Source organism: Benincasa hispida, chromosome 10 (assembly GCF_009727055.1).
Source record: "Benincasa hispida cultivar B227 chromosome 10, ASM972705v1, whole genome shotgun sequence".
Classification (NCBI taxonomy): Eukaryota; Viridiplantae; Streptophyta; class Magnoliopsida; order Cucurbitales; family Cucurbitaceae; genus Benincasa; species Benincasa hispida.
Window position 1 is genome coordinate 23908595 of NC_052358.1, and position 20999 is coordinate 23929593.

General features: G+C 33.4%; 2 protein-coding genes and 1 long non-coding RNA gene across 3 annotated transcripts; 2 read left to right on the forward strand and 1 right to left on the reverse strand.

The window, feature by feature from the left end:
- Positions 1 to 7150: 7150 nt before the first annotated feature.
- LOC120088987 lies at positions 7151 to 7833 on the forward strand. Its single transcript, XM_039046425.1, has 2 exons — positions 7151 to 7348; positions 7498 to 7833. The coding sequence occupies exons 1-2, from the start codon at positions 7241 to 7243 to the stop codon at positions 7597 to 7599; spliced, it is 210 nt and encodes a 69-aa protein (XP_038902353.1). The 5' UTR covers positions 7151 to 7240; the 3' UTR covers positions 7600 to 7833.
- On the reverse strand, positions 7703 to 14673 carry LOC120088365. Its single transcript, XM_039045596.1, has 8 exons — positions 14348 to 14673; positions 12282 to 12422; positions 12009 to 12101; positions 11803 to 11929; positions 11306 to 11415; positions 10859 to 10939; positions 9926 to 10005; positions 7703 to 9817 (listed from the first exon to the last, which is right to left on the reverse strand). Exons 1-8 carry the CDS (start codon positions 14636 to 14638, stop codon positions 9598 to 9600), a joined length of 1143 nt encoding a protein of 380 aa, XP_038901524.1. The 5' UTR covers positions 14639 to 14673; the 3' UTR covers positions 7703 to 9597.
- A 2340-nt stretch (positions 14674 to 17013) lies between these two features.
- LOC120088366 lies at positions 17014 to 17514 on the forward strand. Its single transcript, XR_005484900.1, has 2 exons — positions 17014 to 17155; positions 17254 to 17514. It is a non-coding gene; the product is annotated as an uncharacterized LOC120088366 (long non-coding RNA).
- Positions 17515 to 20999: the final 3485 nt, after the last annotated feature.

Genomic DNA, 20999 nt, shown 5'->3' on the forward strand with positions numbered 1-20999 from the left:
TTGAACCCCCTTCCCTTTCATTCTTGCAAACCCTCCTCATGCAAGACCCTCACTATCAACCGCTAGCCAAAACAATTTATGTCGTCCGACAGCAACGCCCGCCACCCGTCTATGTTTGCTGCCGCTAGCACCATTGTCATCGAAATTGATATTTTGTGTAAGTTATTTGGTGTTTTATGGGTTTCCTTGTAAGATCTTGAATACCCATCAAATTTTTGTTAAATTTTGGCTTACTCATATTGTTTTGATGTTGAAATTGAGTTTTATAGACTCTCAAGGTGCTTTCCGACAAGATTAAAATTATTTGGCTCTTTTTTTTAAGGTTTAGGGTCTTTCTTGAGAACTTTTAGATACCCACTAAGTGTCGGTTTAATTTTTGTTTTAATTGTGATTTATATAGGTTGGATTAGAAGGTCTAAAGTTGTTGATCATTAGAGTAAAAAGTTGATTCGGGTGATATATTGTTGGATCGTGTTGATTTTGAAGCTTTGAAGTGGTTTTGGATCACACCACGTGTTGGGTAAGTTGTTCGAAGATATTCGAGTTAAGTTGTAATTGGAATTATGCCTTAAATGTTGAATTTAATATTGGTTTATGTTTTTGGGTTTATTCAGGATTCAAGGTTTTGCGAAGTTAAATTGCTAGCTATTTGGACTTAATTCCAAGTTAAGTGGTTTATTACTGGTTTGTCCTCGAACCAAGCACCCTAACTAAGTTGATGTTAAGATTGTGTGTGTGAAAGCTTGATTTTATTGTGATGGAATGATTTGCCATGATTTTCTTGAAGGGGGATCAAATCCCGCAGTGGAAGCATTTTGTTAGAGCGTCTTGCATCCTGTAATCGGATTTTTGCATAAACATAATCATTGAATTAAAACAGAATAAAAACATGTAAATTAGCATGCATTAGGGAAAAGATTATAATGATTCTTACCTTTATAGATTCCCAAGTGCCAGGAACAATCCTCTCCCAGTTCCAATGAACGGATCTTCAACAATCTGATCACAAATAATTTCTTGAACAATCTTGAACACAAGGAGAAAAGAATGTTGGAGAGTAGAGAAGATTTTCTTAATGGCTTAGAGAAAATTCTGCACAATAACACTATGACGTCGTGTATTGTGTTGTGTGTACTGTGTTTTCCCAAAGGGCTATAGAGAGGTTTTATATGGAGAAATGACCAAGCTCTTTTTCTAATATTTTTCTTTTTTATAATTAATTAAATAACACTTATTTAATTAATTAGCCCAATTAAATAACACTTATTTAATTTTAATTTATACAATAATTAAATAATTATTTATACATTAAACCCAATTTAATGTATATATTTAATTATCATATACATCTCATGTATGTGCAAAATCTCTCTATTAATTAATTCTTTTTTAATCTAATTCACTTGAATTAATTAATTTGAATCTTATTCAAATATCACATTCCAATTTAATTATAGATCATATCCATAATTATACATTAATCACATTAATATATAGTTTTCTCAAATTAATTTGAACAATTCAAATCATCTCTCTTAAAAATCCTAGTGAGCTAACAAGGGGATCTGGTGGACTTGTAGATCATAAACTCCAACGATATGAGATTAATTGGCTAAACTCATTAACCAAGTTAATCAATATTCATTAACTATGAGTACACTTCACTCACAACTGCACTCTTCTCGCTACAGATATACTTTTGTGTCCACGGATACAGACCAATAACAACAAGTTAGCCATTCACAAGTGTTTGTAACTCCAATTAGGTCAAATTACCATTTTACCCTTGGGTTACTTCTAACTCCTTAAGTACCAATGCTCCTTTAATGAACAACCTGTTTATGGTCCAACCAATAAACAAAAACCCAGGCCAATGAGAGGGTAGAGCCTTTTGTTCAAGTCCCGGAGACACCATTTAAAGGAACACTCATCTACTTACCCTTAAGGCAGGAATGAGTGAACTTCATCTTGTATTATTATGTCTCAACTCCCCACTCGGTCTTGTCCCCAAAATGATAGGCATATTGGGTTGATGATCTGACCACTCTCACCATACAAATCAAAGAACAATCCCTTGTGAACAGAAGTTCATAATATATTCAAGATTAAGACTAAATCTCATAAATCATTCTATTGAAATAAACCTAAATAGTTAACGGTGTTACATCTAGTGGTTACTATTTTACAGTTCTGTCTTATGCGAATTCATTGCATAGGATACCTCTACTCGCGTGTCACCTATACAAATAGATTGATTATTACGTTTGTATCAAATAAAAAAGTGGATCATATGTATGGTGTTACCAGGATAAGGTACCCAACCTTATCCCTATATTATAGACCCTTTAAGTTGTACCTTCAACATTGATCCCTGTATATCTCCACATACAGTTCATGACTCATAAGACAACCTTGGATATTAGTTTATTAGATTTAGAGTTATTAAGACAAAACAGACAACAAATAAGACAACCTTGGATATTAGTTTATTAGATTTAGAGTTATTAAGACAAAACAGACAACAATACAAACAATAACATTTATTAATTTAACATCCATAATTCTTTATTGATGACAGTCAATTAACAACATTTACTATCTACGAGTTTTAGTACGTAAAACCCAATATTGTTAATGGATGGATGGTTGAGGTATTTCGGAAACCTATGAGTAATGCTACTAAGATTATAATAACATGTTTATAGTTTGATACGAAATTTGGATGTTGTATTTTGCATGTTGGATTGATGATGATTGTTAGCACTTCTATCGGGCAGTGTACATCTTCTGTATGTGAACCATCGGGTTCACCATTTATGACTGATTTAGTTTCCCTACGGGATCATCACTATTGCTATGATTTATGTTCCTTCGGGTTTACTAGACTACCATGATATATATTCCTTCGGTTCACTAGACTGCCATAATATGTGTTCCTTCGTGATCACTAGACTGCCATGATTTATGTTCCTTTGGGACTACTAGACTGTCATGATTTATGTTCCTTTGGGATCACTAGACTGTCATGATTTGTGTTCCTATGGGATCACTACGACTGCCATGTTATGAAATGTACATCGATGCCTAAATAGGAAGGCTAACAAAATCACCTAGTGGACTTAGTAGTGGGTCACTTACTGAGTATTTCATACTCACCATTTTTTACGATATGTTTTCAGGTAAGGACAAGGACGAACCAGGGAATGACAAGAAAAAATTATAACCAAGCCATTGGGACCAGACAGAAGTTTCCACTCACTTTTTCATGTTTTTCATATCTGAAGCGAGTCTTGGTATTTGAATTTCTAGAACTTTTTATTTAAACTTTCAAGTTCATCAATGTTTTCCAATTTTGAACTTATGTTTTTATGGGGATCTCGGACAAATGTTTTGAGTTGTCTTAGTGCAATTTTATTAATTTTATTTGACATATGAGATCATTTTTATTGGAGCGAAGGGTTAAATTTTTATCTAAGATGATATCTTGTTAGTAAATGTTAAAAAGTCAGGTTATTATATAAGGACTAAAAATGTAATATTTTAAAATTTAAAGAACGAAACATAAATCAAATCCAAAATCTATGGACCAAGAATGTTATTTTTCCCCTAATTTTATCTTAAAACACCATTTAGTGCAAATCCAATTTGTTTATCAACAAAATACCAAGAAAAGAAAAAATAAAGGGAAGTTTGTCGATTTTGACCCAAATTTTTTTCAAATTCAAAAGTAACCTCATTTTTAATATACTTTTTTTTTAACATATTGACATCATTTCAGTCTTTAAGTAGAGGGATCCACCACGTGAAAATACCATTTTGTCCCTCAATAAATGGTCTTTTTTTTTTGTCTCGTAAAGTTGAGTTCATTTCTATCTTTTGTCTTGTGAAGACTTCACAAGACAAACTTATAACTTTACGAGACAAATGACAGACTATCTTGTTTGTCTCGTAATTTTGTAAGTTTGTCTTGTGAAGTTAATTTACAAGACAAAAGACTTACTTACGAACTCAATTTTACGAGGCAAACGACTATTTTTCAACATAAAAAAAAATGAAAGACTATTTTTCAACATACCTACCTCTTTTGGAATTCTAAAAAAGGAAAGATATTGTTCAGCTGAACTTGGAACCTTTTGAAAAAGATTGTTCCTTTGAAGTTGAGACCCTCACATAAAACATTTCTATGTTGAAAACAAAATTTGAAACTGAAAAGTGAAGTTTCTAATTTAAGATATATGGGTTAGGTAAGTTAGGTGATTTCATATTAAAGGCAAACCATTTATTGAGGGGTAAAATAACATTTTTACATGTAGGTCCAAAAGATGGAAAAAAAGTATTAAAAAAAATAAAATTTAAAAATGAGGTCATTTTGAATTGGAAAAACTGACCCAAAATGGGACAACCTAGAAGTGGACACGTGTCACGTTTTCATGTGGTTGGTCATCTTTACTAAATATTCCACGAAAAAAAAGGCTAAAAAATGCTTTACAAGTAACCGCTAATGACATCATTGCCCTAAAGATATTACTTTTTTTATTTTTCCCAAAACAACACTTTTTTTAGAGAAACAAGCGAAAAAAGACACTTTTTTTTTTCCCTAATACAATAAATTTATTAAGGAATTAAAAAAAAAAAATCAGAATGTATTTCTAGAAATCTGGCACAATGTTGAGTCGATTATAGCAAAGTTTGCATGCCTAAGATGATAGATACTTAATGATATATTTAGATCCATAAAATACGCTTTAGATCACATTAACAATTAATTATCGAATAAATACGTAACGGATTAGAAAATTATGCTAATAATTGAATCTTGAAAGAAAAATACTTTTAAAAAAAGACACCGACCACAGCCATGTGAGGATAAAATCGTCAAATCACTTCCCAAACGCCAGGAATTCGTCCTCCTCCAACTACGGTGGCTCCGCCGTGCGTTCTAAATATCTAGGCGGCAGTGATGGGTTAGGTAGTGAAGGAGATGCAGTTACGTGGTTGGATCAGGGCCATACACGTGGAGAAGCGTAATTGGGCGGATAAGAAATAATAGACCAATCAGAGTAGGGCCTGAGGACTAACTTCTAACCGCTCGCCTCGAAAAAATCAACGTCGGTATGCCGCAGAAGCCTTAATTTTGTAGACATATTTACGAAATTACACCCCTTTTGTTGGCTGTCATTTCTTCTCTTTCTTCTTCTTCTTTTTTTAATACTGCCATTTTACTAACTTACCCTTCCCCTCTCCTCCCAACAAATTTATTATAATTAAAAACTTAGTTTAACTAATATCTATAGTGACAATTAAAGGTTCGTAATTCAAATCATTCACCCTCGATTTATACTTAAAAAATAAACTCTAAAGATGTCTAGTAATTTGGTTGAACTTTCAATTTTGTGTTTGGTAGGTACCTGATATTTAACACACTGAAAAAAAATAAATCTATTATATATGGAATCGAGTTTTATATCTAATAAGACCCTGATCTTTCAATTTTAAATTTAATAGGTGAATTTTAAAAGTCGATTAGGTGAAGGACTAATAAGATACAAAATTAAAAGTTTATTAGACACAAAATTGAAATATTAAGAACTCGTTATACACTTCAAAAAGTTTGTGAACCTATTGGACATAAAAGTGAGATTTTAAAAAACAAAGAAAAAAAATAGCTATTAATTTTTCCTTTGAATATTTATGAACTATGCTTGTATTTTGGCCTATTTTTAATTATTATAGTGATATGAGATTAACGATATCTTTATTATTTAGAAATATTTTGTCAAATATAAAGCTCAACTTTTGCCAATATACTCCAAAAGGTTGAAAGAACAAAAAAAAATAAAAAATGTTGAAGGAAAATTATCAAAAATAGCTCTTTCAAGTTTTTACCCTTTTAAACTTAAAACATCTTTTAAAAATTCGTTCAGTTCAATCTCGGGCAAGTTCGACCAACGGGATTTAAATTAATTTTTTTTTCTAACTTATCAATTGTTTTGGGTACAATTCGAGCTCACCTAGATTCTACTAATTTTTTTCAAATATATCATCTAATCCTCCCAAATCTTATATATTTTTAAAATTTTCTCTCATCTTTACCAAATATATTTAATTTTTCAAAGCGCAATTTGTAATTTCCAATTCAATTTATCAATTATCAAATATTTTTTTTTTAAAAAAAAAGCAATATTAATCTACACAGATTAACATCGAAATTCTATATTTTTGGGTTTTGTCGGTGAATTTACAGACAGATTAACAACAAGATTTTATATGTTTCTCATATCTTAGTTTTTGTTTTGCAAAATTTGATATTTCTCAAATTTTCAAAATCACATGCCCATCACTTGAAACCCATTTGAATAGTTTGGAAACTCAATATAATTGTAGAGAAATTGGACTAAAGATTTGAAAAGTTAAGTAAATATTTGATATAATCTTCTTAACTAAATTTGTAGAAAATTTGAAACTATATAAGATTTGGTACAAGATATTTGAAAAAATAACAGAGTTTGAGAGGGTTAAATAATATTTAGAAAAAAATAACAGAATATCAGTTACAAGTGTTGGGAATCCGACCAAAGTTCACATTGGTTAGATAAGGGAGGATTATGGGTATATAAGTGAGCATAACTATATCAATTGGTATAAGGCCTTTTGGGTGGTTGCAAAAGTAAAACCATGAAGGTTTATACCAAAAGGGACAATATATGGAGATAGTTAGAGGGTCGTTATCTTTATCAAATGGTATCAGAGTCATGCCCCTAACTTAGTCATGTCGATAGAATCCTCAACTCTTGAACAAAAATGTATAGTGGAACCTTGGAAGTAGTCATGATGTGTGATCCATGTATATAAGTAGACTTGGGAGTCTATCAAGACTTTGACTATATTTGTAATTTTTTTAAAATAATGACATTTGGTTATTATTCTTAAAAATGCTACCAATTTTAATTATAAAAAAAAAACAAAAAACGTAAAAAGAAATCGAGGGTATTTACGTCATATAACAAGATATAAAAAATCATTAAAAAGAGAAAAGTAGGGTTAAAAAGGTCATTTAATCACATCGAAAGGCAGACAATTGCCGCGCCAATTATTTGTGAATTACAAAAATTCCACTCTCCACATATAAATAATATAATATTTATATTATTTAGTTTATTTATACGCCGAAATTGCCTTCTACTTTTCTTCTACGCTCCAATTTTCCCCCAAACATATTCTCTCATCAAAATTTTTCAATATGAAGAAATCGGGTTTCATCGCCGCCTCCGTCGCCGCCGCCGCCGTCTCCGCCTCCCCTTCTTCCTCTACCCTTGTCTGCAACCCAAAAGTTCAATTCCCTCGTCAGGTAATAAAGCCTTGAATGAACGATTCATCAATTTCCCTCTTCCTAAAATTCTTCCTTTAAGAATTTAAACTTTCAATTCGTTGCTTGAAACTGTAAATTTCTTGTCTTTTTCGATGTTTTTGATATTTGGGAAATTTAATTATATGCAGGAAGGAAAGGAAGGAGAGAACTCTTCGTCTTCAACGGATAAATTTGCTCCCAAATTTGATGGATTGAGATTCATTGAAACTCTTGTTACGGCTCATAGATGAATTGCGCCGGCGACGGTGACGGAGAAAGTGACGGCCGTGGCTGTATTTGACGGTGGAGTGGACCCACCGCGGCCGCAACTTTGTATGTTGCCTTGTTATTAAATTTTTTTTTTTTTTTTTTTTGGTTTGTTCTTTTTTTCTTGTCGAAAGAAATGATAGATGACAGAAAAAGTGTTGAAAGTTTCTCATTTTGCACATTAAAAAAATAATAATTTTACTTTATATTTTAAATTATTTTAATGAAAATTACCGTTTAGATAATCATTACTAAGAAGAAAAACGTGTATTGGTTTGATTTTGGGTTGGAGAATAATTGTGTTAAGAAAAAAAACAACTTTTGAAGAAAGAAAAAAAGAAAGAAAAAAAAAAAAGACTTTTGAATAGGCAAAAGGAAACCTTGTTTTTACATCCGGTTAAAATGGTAAAAGAACTTATGAACTGTACGACAAGTTTCAATCATACTTTTGAATTTTAAAATGTTTTGTTTCAACTTTTTGAAATTTAAAGTTTATTTTAATTATCATGAATACTTTTGTTGTTAAATTTATGAACGAAAAATTGAATATATGTTACTTAAGTAAACAAATATAACCACATGAAAAAAGTATATATAAAATTTAGAGTAAATGATAAAATCATAAACAAAATAATAGAAAATGAAAGTTGTGAGAGGTTGAAAGGAGGAAGACGAGATGGTATAATTCACTATACACGATGTGTCTTTATTTTTACTTTGTAGGAGTAGAATCTTCTCCTTTTATGAAATTAAAGACAAAAGCTTACAAGATTGTGGAAAAATATTCAAAATTTAAAAGTTAAAACAATCCAATGGGCCTTGATTTAATGTTGTATGTGGAAATAAGCGAAGGATTTGTGAGAAAAACGAGGTAGTTGTCGGTTGTTCCTTAAAGGTGGAATAGATGTTTGGTCCACTATAACCAAAACAAATATGAAACATTTTTGGGATGTTTGGTTTAAAGGTCGGCCACTCTATGATAAAAGTATTTTACATTTTGGTTTAAATAATATGCGACTAATAAGAATTTTACCTTTGTTAAGATACAAGGTTAGGCCCAGCTTTCTAATTTAAGGTGAGTCAAATATTCTTAGCGTTATGTGTAGTTTAGAATGCTTGTTTAACCATACAAACAAATTTCAATCTCATTCATGAATTTCGTTACAAAGTTTAGAACCACATTCTTTTTCATTTAATAAATATAAATTTATAAAATGCACATTTTAAAATTAAAATCAAAGAAAATTTCACTTTTTAGAAACTTTATTTATAAGTAAACTCGAAGAGAATTGGAAAAAAGATAGGAAGAATATAAAGACAAAGGCAAAGGATTCAATCTCCTTTGAGCATCTTAAACTATACTCATATTTATATATCTCACCTAATTGTCCAGATCAAAATCTTTACTCTTATTTCTTTTTTTGTGTGATTAAAGTGGAATAAACATTACTGTGCAATGATTACCGATTAGAAATAAATTCATAACAAAAGCAGGAAAAAAAAATAATAATAACGCACACATCGACATCTGCTATATTTTTATTTTCTTTCCTATTCATTGTCATGCCATATCTCAATCCCTCGCATCCATCACAAGTGACATTACTCTTATTTCAGTCTTCAAGGTAGGATATTCAAATGATCATATGTATTGTAATAAAATTTAATTCGAGAATATGATATGAATATGAGTAGATTTGACATAAGAGGTCAACCTGATGTTGGTGCTGGTGGAGTTATAGGTTTAGGAAGCTTGTATTGTTTAAGTTTGTTTGGTTTCTCCAATAAAAAAGGAGTTAGACAACTCCTCCCTTCAAATGTAAATTAACGTATGATCAAATGGCAAACTACAAGGTTAATGTTTTGATATAATCCTAAATGTATTATGAAAATACTTAAATCAAGCTGCATGAGAAGCCGCATGTACCAATAAAAGCATTGAAAATGTTCGCCTCAGGCAGTTCAAGGAACGTCGTCCTTGATTAGCAAAAACTGCTTGCATGTCTTACTTTACGGGTGATGGACCGCCCCATCCGAATACGTCGAGCAGTAAGAGCTTCTAACAAAACTTCCAGAGCATCTTCCAATGCTTCACCCTGTTTTTCCAATTCAACCGAACTGAACTTTGGAACGAGTTGAAGCTCGAAGAGTAGGCTAGCTGCTGCTGCTGCAGTGCAGGTGCGGTCCCATGATGGTTGAGGCCTTCACATTCAGACAAGCAGCTCAGTCAATGTTCTATAGAAGAATCATGTTTTTCCCCTCGGACTCAAGGAAACCCGAATATAATGGATAACTAGCTCAAATTCTTACCTGAGTTTATGCATTGCGGAGGATCCGGTAGCCAATGATATGCATGGAATGTCCTCCCCCCAAACCGATATGGCTTGCTCCTACATAATTGCAACAATCATCAGAAAGTAGTTTTAGAGTAGCTGCCAAAAGTTTGGTCCACCTCAGTCCGAATATCAAACACCACACAATGGAACGTAAGCTATCAATGAAGCATCCCAAATTTTAACAAAGAATCAAAAGAACATTATGAAGATTCAAACCGAATGATGTTTTTCTTTTATTGATTTCATGGCCTCCTAAAGGTCCCTGATACTTGGAACAAAGGACTCTTTGTTGGGATATTACTACTACACTATTTAACTGTAGTGACTAGGATATTTGAATATAAGAGCCAACAAAGCATATATGGTAGCAGTCCATCAAACATTGGAAAGAAGCTGTTTGAGGCCCATTTCTGTTGGGTAGTGCCATCTAAAAGTAAGGATGCTGTAGTTTTAATCGCTTCAGTGGACAATCTCAAGAAACAAAGATCCAACGGTGGTCCAACTTTATAAGGTCACTCTTCAGGAATCATGGAATAAAAGAAATTTGAGAATCCTTCTTAATATTGCTGACAGATGGGGGAGCTAGATGGCCAGCCTCGTTTTGGAGTACTAGGAATCCTGTTCTTGTATTGTATGTCACGTGGCTTATATTGATGCTAATTGGGTAAGTTATAGTTTCACATTTGCTTGGGGTGGATTTTCCCTATCCCCCCAAGTTTTTGTTGAAAAAATGAAACGGTAAAAACTAAGAGATAATACCAAAAGTGGTAAGTCAAGAATAGCACACAATTATGCAGGATGAAATATTCAGCTATTTTGTTATGGGCAAAACATTGGCTTTCTCCAGTACTATAACCCAGCAGAGACCCACTTAGAAGACATAATAAAAAATGCTACATTGAATTACCTTGAGTCGGTTGAACATTGCAGCAGAGTTGCTCCAAGTACCATCAATCAAAATAAAATTCAGAATTCCATCTCCATCAGTCTATGAGTAGAATCAACAAGAACATTATGACCTTGTTCAACTGGAAGAACACAAAATTTTACAAAAACAGAAACATAGCAAAAAAAACAAAACAAAACAAAACAAAACAAAACAAAACATCAGCCAGAATACGAAGTGCGTTATTTGAAACTGTATGGATCGAATAGCTGTGCCTAGAAGTCTTCCATAAATAATTTTCATAGGTATATTCATCCATAAAGGTCGCACATTGTGGGTATGTTAAATTTCTTATACCATGTAGCCTTTACTACCATTTAATAATATGAACTATGAAGTCAAATTCTAGCTTCACAGTGAGTATAATCAAGAAGGGACATTAACTACACTGCTTCAGAAAATATGTACCATTTGTTCTGTGTCTTCTAGCTTAGTCGAGAGTTCAGAGCTGAAGGCCTCCTGAACACCTTTGGAAGTTGCATTCTTGTTGGGATAAAGGCAACAAACCTTACTTTTACCTGAGTAATATTTGAAAAAAAAATCACTGTTAACAAAAGAAGAAAATAGAGTTTTACATGCCATACCGACTTTGCCAATGACTACAGTGTGAAAACCACATGACAGTTTATCGCTGATAGCAACTATCCACGTGTATTTTGTTAGGTATCCAAACATAGAAAATATACGAAAACACCAAAGAGAACTATATTGCAATGTCAATGAAGAAATTACAATATAAACAAGTAAAATAGCATTCCTAACATATTTCTCATAGATTCAGAGGAATACCATAAATCTCTTAAAGAATACTTAATTTCTTAGACCTAGAATAAGTTACATTTAGTTCTTGCTACAATAATATAAAGCTATTGACTTGTTAAAGCTTACACGAGGAATAAAGTTACCTGCTGACTTGAATACATTCCACATGATTTCTTCATGTTCTGAGATACCGTAGAGGCACAAAGTTGTGGCTTCTACACCAAAGACTTGCAACAGCAACTTCCCTGTGTTGTTCTGCCGCAGAAAATCCTGAACAATAACTCTAGATAAACTTTATGTCAAGATTAGTAGATGAGAAGGATCAACAATTGACCAGCAGTAGACACACCTTTGGATGCATATATAGCCAAAAACGTGCTCCATGCCATAGAGAACAATGCTTGACTCTTGAACACATACAATCCTCAAAAGGCAGCCAGCACTAAGCAGATACAAGAGAATTCAAAAAAGGCAGATAAGTTACATGAAGTAATAATAAGGGTCTGTAGATACTAAACAGCCTATCAGTTCTTAATAAATGTGTTGGAAAAACTTATTCAGCAAACTGGTGGTGTTAATATGAATACCCCAAGAATACAGAATGATTTAAGATTTATTATACCTTCTGACAAAGATAATCCCGGCTCCCAAGCAAACGACATGCTATTTGTCGAGCAGAAAAAAATTGAAGTTTCTGCTCAGAACTACCGAGAGCCTGATATGTAGCTCGGTGTTTTTTGTCCTCCTGAGTTCTAAAATATCCCTGAAATAAGGCCCAAGATTAACAATGCAATCTTTTGCACAATGAAGAAAAATAAGTAGGAACATATATAGCACTACAGCCTCATGGTCCAAGGAAAGAATATCTAAAATTGATTCACTTTCACATGTTTAATAACCAAGAAAGATACTGCAGGAAGGGTTCTGCCATTCAGAAGCAAGGAGAATTAACATGTAGTTTTGTGTTTATTACATGTGTAAGGACTCCCATTCAAGTCCAAAATGTATTTTTTATTTTTTATATAATTTTTTTGGTCTTGTTTGATAAGGAATGGAGAACTTCATTAAAAATCCGGAGCCAAAGAAAACAACCTAGGGAACAAAGGGATAAGGCATCAGACTTTTCCCAAGAAAAGGTTTACAAAAAGACCTTCCAATGTATAATGATGGAGTCTGTGGAGTAGTACAAAAAAGCCTATGCTGAGCACTACAAAACTTAGGTGTTAATACATGTTTACAAAATGAACCATAAATAATCCCTTAAGGCCCTTAACCAAAGAATTCTATTTTTGCTACTTAACTACTAACCTGATGAGATTTAGAAGCCAGCTTCTGATGTCTTTAGGATGACACCAAATCAGATGAAATGTTTGCAAAGAAATTTCCAACTTTTTGTAGTAAAAATATGGAGGATAAAAATGAGGTCTACGGATTCCTCACTAGGGAAGCAGTTTTTGCAAATTCATGAAGATATAGGTTGCTATAAAATTTCTTTTACAATCTTTCCGGTGTATTTAGGCTCTTATCTAAAGGAAGAACTTATTAAATACTTAAACACCTTGGAGAACTACACTCCAAAAGTCAGCTATTGAGTTGAGAGAGCCAAGCCACCTAAGTACCACATTGGTCATCCCATTCTAACCAATGTGGGACAAAGATAGCCCATACTACCTTGATTCCTAACAATACCCCATCCTTGAAAAGCCGACATCCCGATGGTTAGACCGATTGTACTTCCCTCGTAAACATTCGGTCAGAACCCTCTGCCGATGTTCCTCTCCGAAACGGCGACAAACGACTTTGATATAATTGTTAGGTACTTAAACACCTTAGAGAACTACACCCCAAAAGCCAGCTATTGAGATGAGAGAGCCAAGCCACTTATGTACCACATTGGTCCTCCCATTCTAACCGATGTGGAACAAAGGTAGCCCATACTACCTTGGTTCCTAACACAACTTTACATTTTTAGGAAAGTTTCCATCACATATCCGCTTGGCTAAATTCAGGTTCAACTTACTTTGGCTGTGGTCAAGTTGAAATTAGGAGATTACAAGATAACTTCCCCAGTTTTCAAAATTTCAGGAAGATTAATCATCATTCTGACTTACTTATTCCCAAAAAAAAAAAAAGAAAAAACCCATTCTGACTTACAAAGACAAGCTCCCAGCTTGAGGGAAAACTGAGCCGAACATCTCTTACAAACTTTCCTTTTGTGTTGGACAATGCATAAACTTTAGGGAATTGCAAGATGAGATAGAATCCAACCACATATCTTCCCACTACCTAAGTCTTGTGCCATTGCTAAGTTCAAAGGCGATCCCTTTTTCTATGAAAGACCTGGTTTTACTTTAAGTAGTGTCAATCCATTCCAAGGGTCACGGCAATTTCTAGCACTGCTGTTTGGTGGACGAACATAGATTATCTAAACCGTACTTCTAATAATAAGTCACCATATGACATTCACTTCATTGAAGAACTTCCACAATCATTTTGAAAGAGAAGACATGAATCAATCTAATGTTCCAAGCTGGCGTTTACTCGATTAACAACATCTAGATGAGTTGATTGCAAGAGACAGAAATAATAATTGAGTATAAGATTTAACAGAACCTGTTACAGTAGCAACCAAAACGTAACAAAGTAAAAGAAGAGGCGAAAAACATATTCAATGGGTTTGTGACCCACCTGAAGTTTGCCCCCATTACCACCAAAACTCATTTGGGCATCAATAGTTTTCTCCAAAACCTTCATTTCCTCGATAATTTCCGTAACCATGATGGGAACAGGAGACGTGGAGCCCCAACCCTGCCATTCCTGTAAAGTGATCAGAGCTTCTCTGGATTTAGAGGTGGAAGCGCACCGGGAGCTGTGGCCGTCGGGGTTTCTGATGATGGAATCCATCTGGGTTTTGACTGAAAACGCGCGAGACGGAGAGCGATTGAATGTGGGGGCAAAGGCCCTTAAAGTGGAGACCATTGTAGACTCGTGTCCCCCAACTTCTCTACTTGCATTTTAAGCTCACAGTGGATTAGCCATTTTCGTTCTATTGACACCAAATTGGGCCATCAACCCATCAAGGTATAGAGTTTGGATTGGGCTTCCTTGCGGAAGATTCCACGAGAAACATCAGGAAAAGGGATAGCATCAGAAAATACCCTAATAAATGATCTAATATTTCTATTTTTTTTACATCAAAGGGATGTTTGATGGTGGGCTTGAGTTGGGTTAGATGGGCTTAAAAAGCCCATCTGATATTTGATAGTGGTGAAACTTAAAATCGGTGGGTTTGAAACCCATCGTTTTACCCTTTACTTCCCTCATTTCACGCCCCAATTACAGATGCATTTTTCAACCCCCTTTCTTTTGTCACGCGTAATTAATCATCACTCTCTCTCTTTTCTCATTTTCTCCTTTCTTCCGCCGTTTGGTTTCTCTTCTTCGTCTGGTCTCTTCGTTCTCCCTCTAGCTGGGTTGTATGTCTCTTCATTTCTCTGGCTAGAATGAGTTGTATTTCTTTTCACCTCTTCGTTCTCTGTTTTGGTTCTTCTATGTATTTTTTTTTTATTTCTCCGTACGTCTCTTCGTTTCTCGGATTTCGATTGGGTTTTTTGGCTCTCTGTATGTCTATTCTCCGATTTCAAACAATTTTGTTGTAGATTTAACGATATTTCGTTTTTTTTTTAATTTTTATAGTAGATCTAGGTTTTTTTTGTTCATATTTTTTTTTTTTGCGATTACCTTGTTCTACGTTGACAATTAGTGTTAAATCCGTCTTGATTTCCTCATGCATGTTTGATATTATTTTTTGATTCCGATTCCTGTTGTCCAAAGGAAAATCTTGATAATTTTTTTTATCTATTTATATGTAATTAGATTTGTCTTTGTTCTTCCTCATGCATGTTTGATATTCTTCCTTGAAGATGTTTGATGTTTTTCCTTCGTTGTTTGATTTTTTGGTTTGGAACTGTATGATGTTCTATTTTAGGATTCCAATTTTGGACTGTCCAAATCAAACCTTGATGATTTTTATCTTCTTACGGTCTACTGTTCCACTTGCTTGAATGCGTTTTTTTAAATCAATTTAAATGTTATTAAATCCGTCTTTGTTCTTCCTCATGCATGTTTGATATTCTTCCTTCCATGTTTAATGTTCTTCCTTAGCTGTTTGATTTTCTGATTCGGGATTGTTGAATGTTCTATTTTGCGATTATGATTCCAGACTGTCCAAAGCAAACCTTGATGATTTTTATCCACTTGCTTGAATGAATTTATTTATTTATTTTATCAATTTATATGTTATTAAATCCGTCTCTGTTCTTCCTCATGCATGTTTGATTTTCTTCCTTGCAAACTTCTATAATTTTTATAATCTTCTTCTTCCTCTTACAACTACTGTCTATGGTTTTGATCTGCTTCTTGACTGTTTTCTATACTTTTTTATTCAAATTTTCTCTTATCGCTTCAATATTAAATCATGTGTCCTCCCTTGCCCTTTTTCTTTTGCTTATCCATGTAAATTGGAGGCAAGTTAACTCCTGGTAGGGGATGCAGACTGTGTTATTGGAGCTTGGTGGTGGTCAATCCACCCAAGAACATGTATGTTTTCTATTTTTTTCCCTAGAGGCCGATGATAATTTCAAACTGTTTTTAAGATTAAAAAAGGACATGCATATCTGTTTTTCCTTATTTTTTGAATGATTTTTTTTTTTTTTTGTTTATTTCCTTTGAATATATTTTTCCTTATATTTTGAGTATGATTTATGTTTTAGTTTTATTTCCTTTCAACCTATTTTTTGAGTGAATATATTTTTTGCTTCATTCCATTAAATTTGTTTTCAACATTCAAACGAATTTAATTTTTGTACATTTTAAAATTGACTTCAATTTTGAAATTATTGAAATTGTTTATTTTGTTTGCTTGGAGTTAAATTTGTTCCAATCAAATGGCTTTGAAATCCTAAGGCCTTCTGATTCACATGATATATTATGTTGTATTTATGTCATTTTCTAATTCAACCACCAAATTAATAGTGACCTGACTATTGCTTAATTAATTTATTTTTGACTTGATTGTCTTTAATATAGATTTACTATTTGAATTTATTGAGAGTGCACCTAACCTTTCTCACTAACTCTACTTATTGTATGCTCTACTTATATCTCAATATGTGTTCATGTTTTTTTAGACTTCTTCACAGACTCTTTTGTAAACTGTGTTGGTAAGTCCCTCAATCTCTCTTTTTATTTCAACTTTCTCTTAAATCTATTTTCCATTCTAGTATGTGTTGTTTGGCTATTGCAATATACTTTGTTTCCTTCTTCCACCTCTAACCTCAACTTATTCCATCCATATAAGGTATGCTTCCTTCTTTTCTTATAATTGAATTAAGATATGTCGCTAACATTTTCTTGTTTTTTTAGGTCGTCAACCGATAATTCTGCCCCCTAGTTGTGGACTGTCTTCACCATCGCTCACTCCGAACATAAACAAAGGTATGATCTTCATTACTGTTTATTCTTTCTTTCTTCTTGAATCGTATTAACATACATTATCACTATGGTCTAACTGAACTTCTTTTTCTTCCGTGTAGGGGCCCAAACTAAACGAACATACCTTTCGTAACTAGTTTGAAGTTTGGAATGATCTTCGTTAATGTCTATTCTTTCTTTCTTCTACTTGTTGAGGACTCTTTACTTCAAATGTATCATTGTTATGTATTTTGGACTTGTATGTTGGACATTTTCCCACATTTTCTCCCTTGTGAGAATGTGAAATTTTTTTCCCTCTGTTTCTTAAAGAAGACTATGTCGAGCTCAAAGTTATTAGAAAAATATTATGTTGTATTGTTAAATTTTGGTTTGTATCAATTTACATCTTCTATCAAATGAATTCATTTCAATCACAAGTTTTATCAAAATTATATTCATTTACATCTTCCATTATCAAAATTATATAAATTATGAACACATTATCAAACTTATAATTTTGATAATGAAATCCCTATATTTTCACAATCAAAAGAATTTGAACTTAAAACTTTGTTAATTACTTCCATTACAACTTATAACTTTGTTAATTAATTATGATGTTTTCAAATATTAATCCAGCATTAATTCTAATTGTTCACTTTATTAATCTAAACATAATTATATGTTTTGAGTGATTTTTAAAATAAGTTTAAGAAGTATTAAATAATAAACTTATGAGAAGTCTTTTTTTTTTTTACAAGTTTATAAGCTTAGTAAGTTTCAAAATAAGTTTCCAAAATAAGTCTAATAAGTTTATAAGTTTCAAACTATATTTTTATAAATGGTGAATTAAAAGTTTGAAATCTACAAATGTACTATTTATTAATAGTCAAATAAGTATACATTTATTAATAGTGAAATAAAAGTTTGAACTAAAAGTTTTATTAATAGTGAAGTAAGTTAAAAATGTATAAACTGAAATAAGTTTATAAGTTTGAAAGTATACTTTTATTATAGTGCAATAAACGTTTGAAATAGCGAAATAACTATACTTTTATTTATAGTGATATTTTTAATTATATACTTCTTAAGTTAAATAAAATGAAAAAGTTCTTACAATGAAATTTGAAAATTAACTAGGCACATGAAAATCCAATTATGTCAAGTACTATAATACTTAGTCACTATTACGTTAGAGACATTTATAATGTGTCAACTACCATACCTAGTTGCACACTTTAATTTTTTATAGGTAGTAATGGGTTGTGTGAGGGGGCCCTTATACCATAACCTCTACATCCTAACTTCCCAAAAAAACCATTCACTTCAACGTTGATTACTGGTATTGACTACCCATGTCCTGAAATTATAGGTAGATGGGAAAATACAAATTCTATGTCATTTTCGTTGGTCGTATCCCAGGGATCTATCTATCCTGGCACGAATGTCATGGACAAGTCAGTGGGTATAAAGGAGCATTATACAAGGCAGAGCACGCGTACAGGTCTTACAGTACAACACACATTGGATAAGTTAGTGATCAGGGTGTATGACAATGTAGTACAATTATTGCAACTGTAATAGGCTTCGTTTTTGGGATGATCGTAATGTATACTTGGCTCGGGATAGTCGGATATGAGTGATGTACTAGGTTGTCACGACTTGTCATTTTGTAACTAAACCGAAGTTCACTGATTATAAGCATAATCATCCTTTCAGGATCTACATACTTCCCCCATTGCCCTAGTAAGATGGAGACTGTTCAGGAGTTTTTTAAAATCATAACAAGTATTACTGAGTCTCAAAGACAATTACCTTCACTTTGGCAATTCTGCTTAACAATAATAGAAGGATAGAACAACAACCAGTGAACGTTAGATAGTGAATTCGACAATTGACGTTCTTCCACCTCATTTACGAGAGTGACTTAGTGTGTCGTGAGAGTACTCGAATAAATAAAAGGATGTTTATGATTTTATGCAACATGATTAAAACGACGGGATGTTTGGAGCCCAGCAGATGTGTTGGTATTGAAGAGATGGTGGCAATGTTTCTTCATATTCTTGCGCATGATGCGAGGAATAGAGTAGTACAAACACATTTTTCGAGATCTGGTGAGATGATTTTGAGATATTTCAATACAGTTCTTAGAGCAGTAATACAACCACACACAGTATTGTTGAAAACCTCCGAACTAATTATAAGTGCATGTACCGATGGACGATGGAAATGGTTTAAGGTAGAAAAAGTTCTAGTACCGTTCTATAAATGCATTCGAAATAAATTGTGTTGACATCTTCTCGAATTGTCATGATTAAACAATTTGAACAGAATTTCCTGGGGGCATTGGATGGCACGTATGTGGGAGTGAATGTCAATGTCGTAGATCGACCATGATATAGGACGAGGAAGGGGAAATCGCCACAAACGTTCTTGCGATATGTGACCAAAACGGAGAATTCATCTTCGTTATGCCAGGCTGGGAGGGCTCGGCCAACAACTCAAGGGTCCTAAGGAATGCAGTTGCACAACCACACGGATTGAAGGTTCCAAAGGGTATAAAAATCACTACATAAGCAACATTTAGTTACTCCATTAAATAAACATGTATTACAATCTCGAAAATGGTACAAGGTACTACTATCTGTGCGATGTTGGCTAACCAAATGCTGAAGGATTTTTGGCTCCATATAGAAGGGAGCGCTACCATCTCTCAGACTGACGTGGAGCAACCAATGCACCAACAACGTCGAGATAATTTTTCAACATGAAGCATTCGTCAACAAGAAATATTATCGAGCGAGCATTTAGACTTTTGAAGGGCCGATGAACAATACTTAGGGGTAAATCCTACTACTTGGTACAAGTCCAATGTCCAACGATAACTACGTGTTGCCTGATTCACAACTTATTCATAAGGGAGATGGGGATCGGTGCTTCACTTGATGATTCGTTGTACGAGAATCATATTACAGAGGGAGAGAATATTGAATTTATTGAGACCTCAGACGAATAGGCCAAATTTATAGATGATTTGGCTGCCAAAATGTTTTCTCAATGGCAAAGATCATGATTTTTTTTTTTTTAAGAAAGTCATATTATTTATCTGTTGAACAAAATTCTTATGCTCATTTATTTCGTGAACATTTTTAATTTGACTATTTCAATCCATGGTTTTAGTTTTTTATTTTATAACATGTCGCACGAAGCTGTTTAATGTTCAGTAATGTCTTTACGATGTATGCATGGATGAATTAGAATGGCAGGCGATGGAAAAAGATCGAGACATACGTGAACAAAAGCCGAGGACGCTGAGTTGGTCAATGCCCTAACCTCTTTAGTAGAGTCCGGTTGGAAGTCTGACAATGGGACCTTCCAGCCGGGATATCTATAACACTTGGAACACATAATGGAGGAGAAGTTTCCGGGGTGTGGCCTAAACCATAACACTATTGAATATAAGATTAGAAGTCTGAAGAAACAATATTCGGTGGTAACAGAGATTTTAAATCAATCAGGGTTTGGATGGAACGAGGAGTTTAAGTGCGTTCAGGTGGAGAGGGAGATATTCGACGCTTGGGTTTGAGTAAGTTTTTTAAAATATTAAACAATATACTCCGAACCTGTTTTTTTGTATAATTTCTAATATCGCTCCCATATACGAATGTAGAGTCATCATAACACAAAGGGTTTGTGAAACAAGCCATTCCTTCATTATGATGAACTATCCAGTGTGTTTGGGAAGGATAGGGCAACCAGACACTATTGCGAGCCACTAGTGGTGATGACATCAAATTTGTTCTAGGAAATGGAAGACGAGATTCTGCTAGGGTCACAAGAATACCCTATCCCTGATAATGAACAAACT

Excerpts from the sequence above, each read along its gene's own strand:
- LOC120088987 (XM_039046425.1), top strand. The coding sequence starts at position 7,241 with ATGAAGAAATCGGGTTTCATCGCCGCCTCCGTCGCCGCCGCCGCCGTC. Across the intron at positions 7,349-7,497 it reads AAGTTCAATTCCCTCGTCAG|GAAGGAAAGGAAGGAGAGAA; the intron begins GTAATAAAGCCT and ends AATTATATGCAG.
- LOC120088365 (XM_039045596.1), bottom strand. The coding sequence starts at position 14,638 with ATGGTCTCCACTTTAAGGGCCTTTGCCCCCACATTCAATCGCTCTCCG. Across the intron at positions 10,006-10,858 it reads CAATGTTCAACCGACTCAAG|GAGCAAGCCATATCGGTTTG; the intron begins GTAATTCAATGT and ends GCAATTATGTAG. Across the intron at positions 9,818-9,925 it reads TCCGCAATGCATAAACTCAG|GCCTCAACCATCATGGGACC; the intron begins GTAAGAATTTGA and ends CTGAATGTGAAG.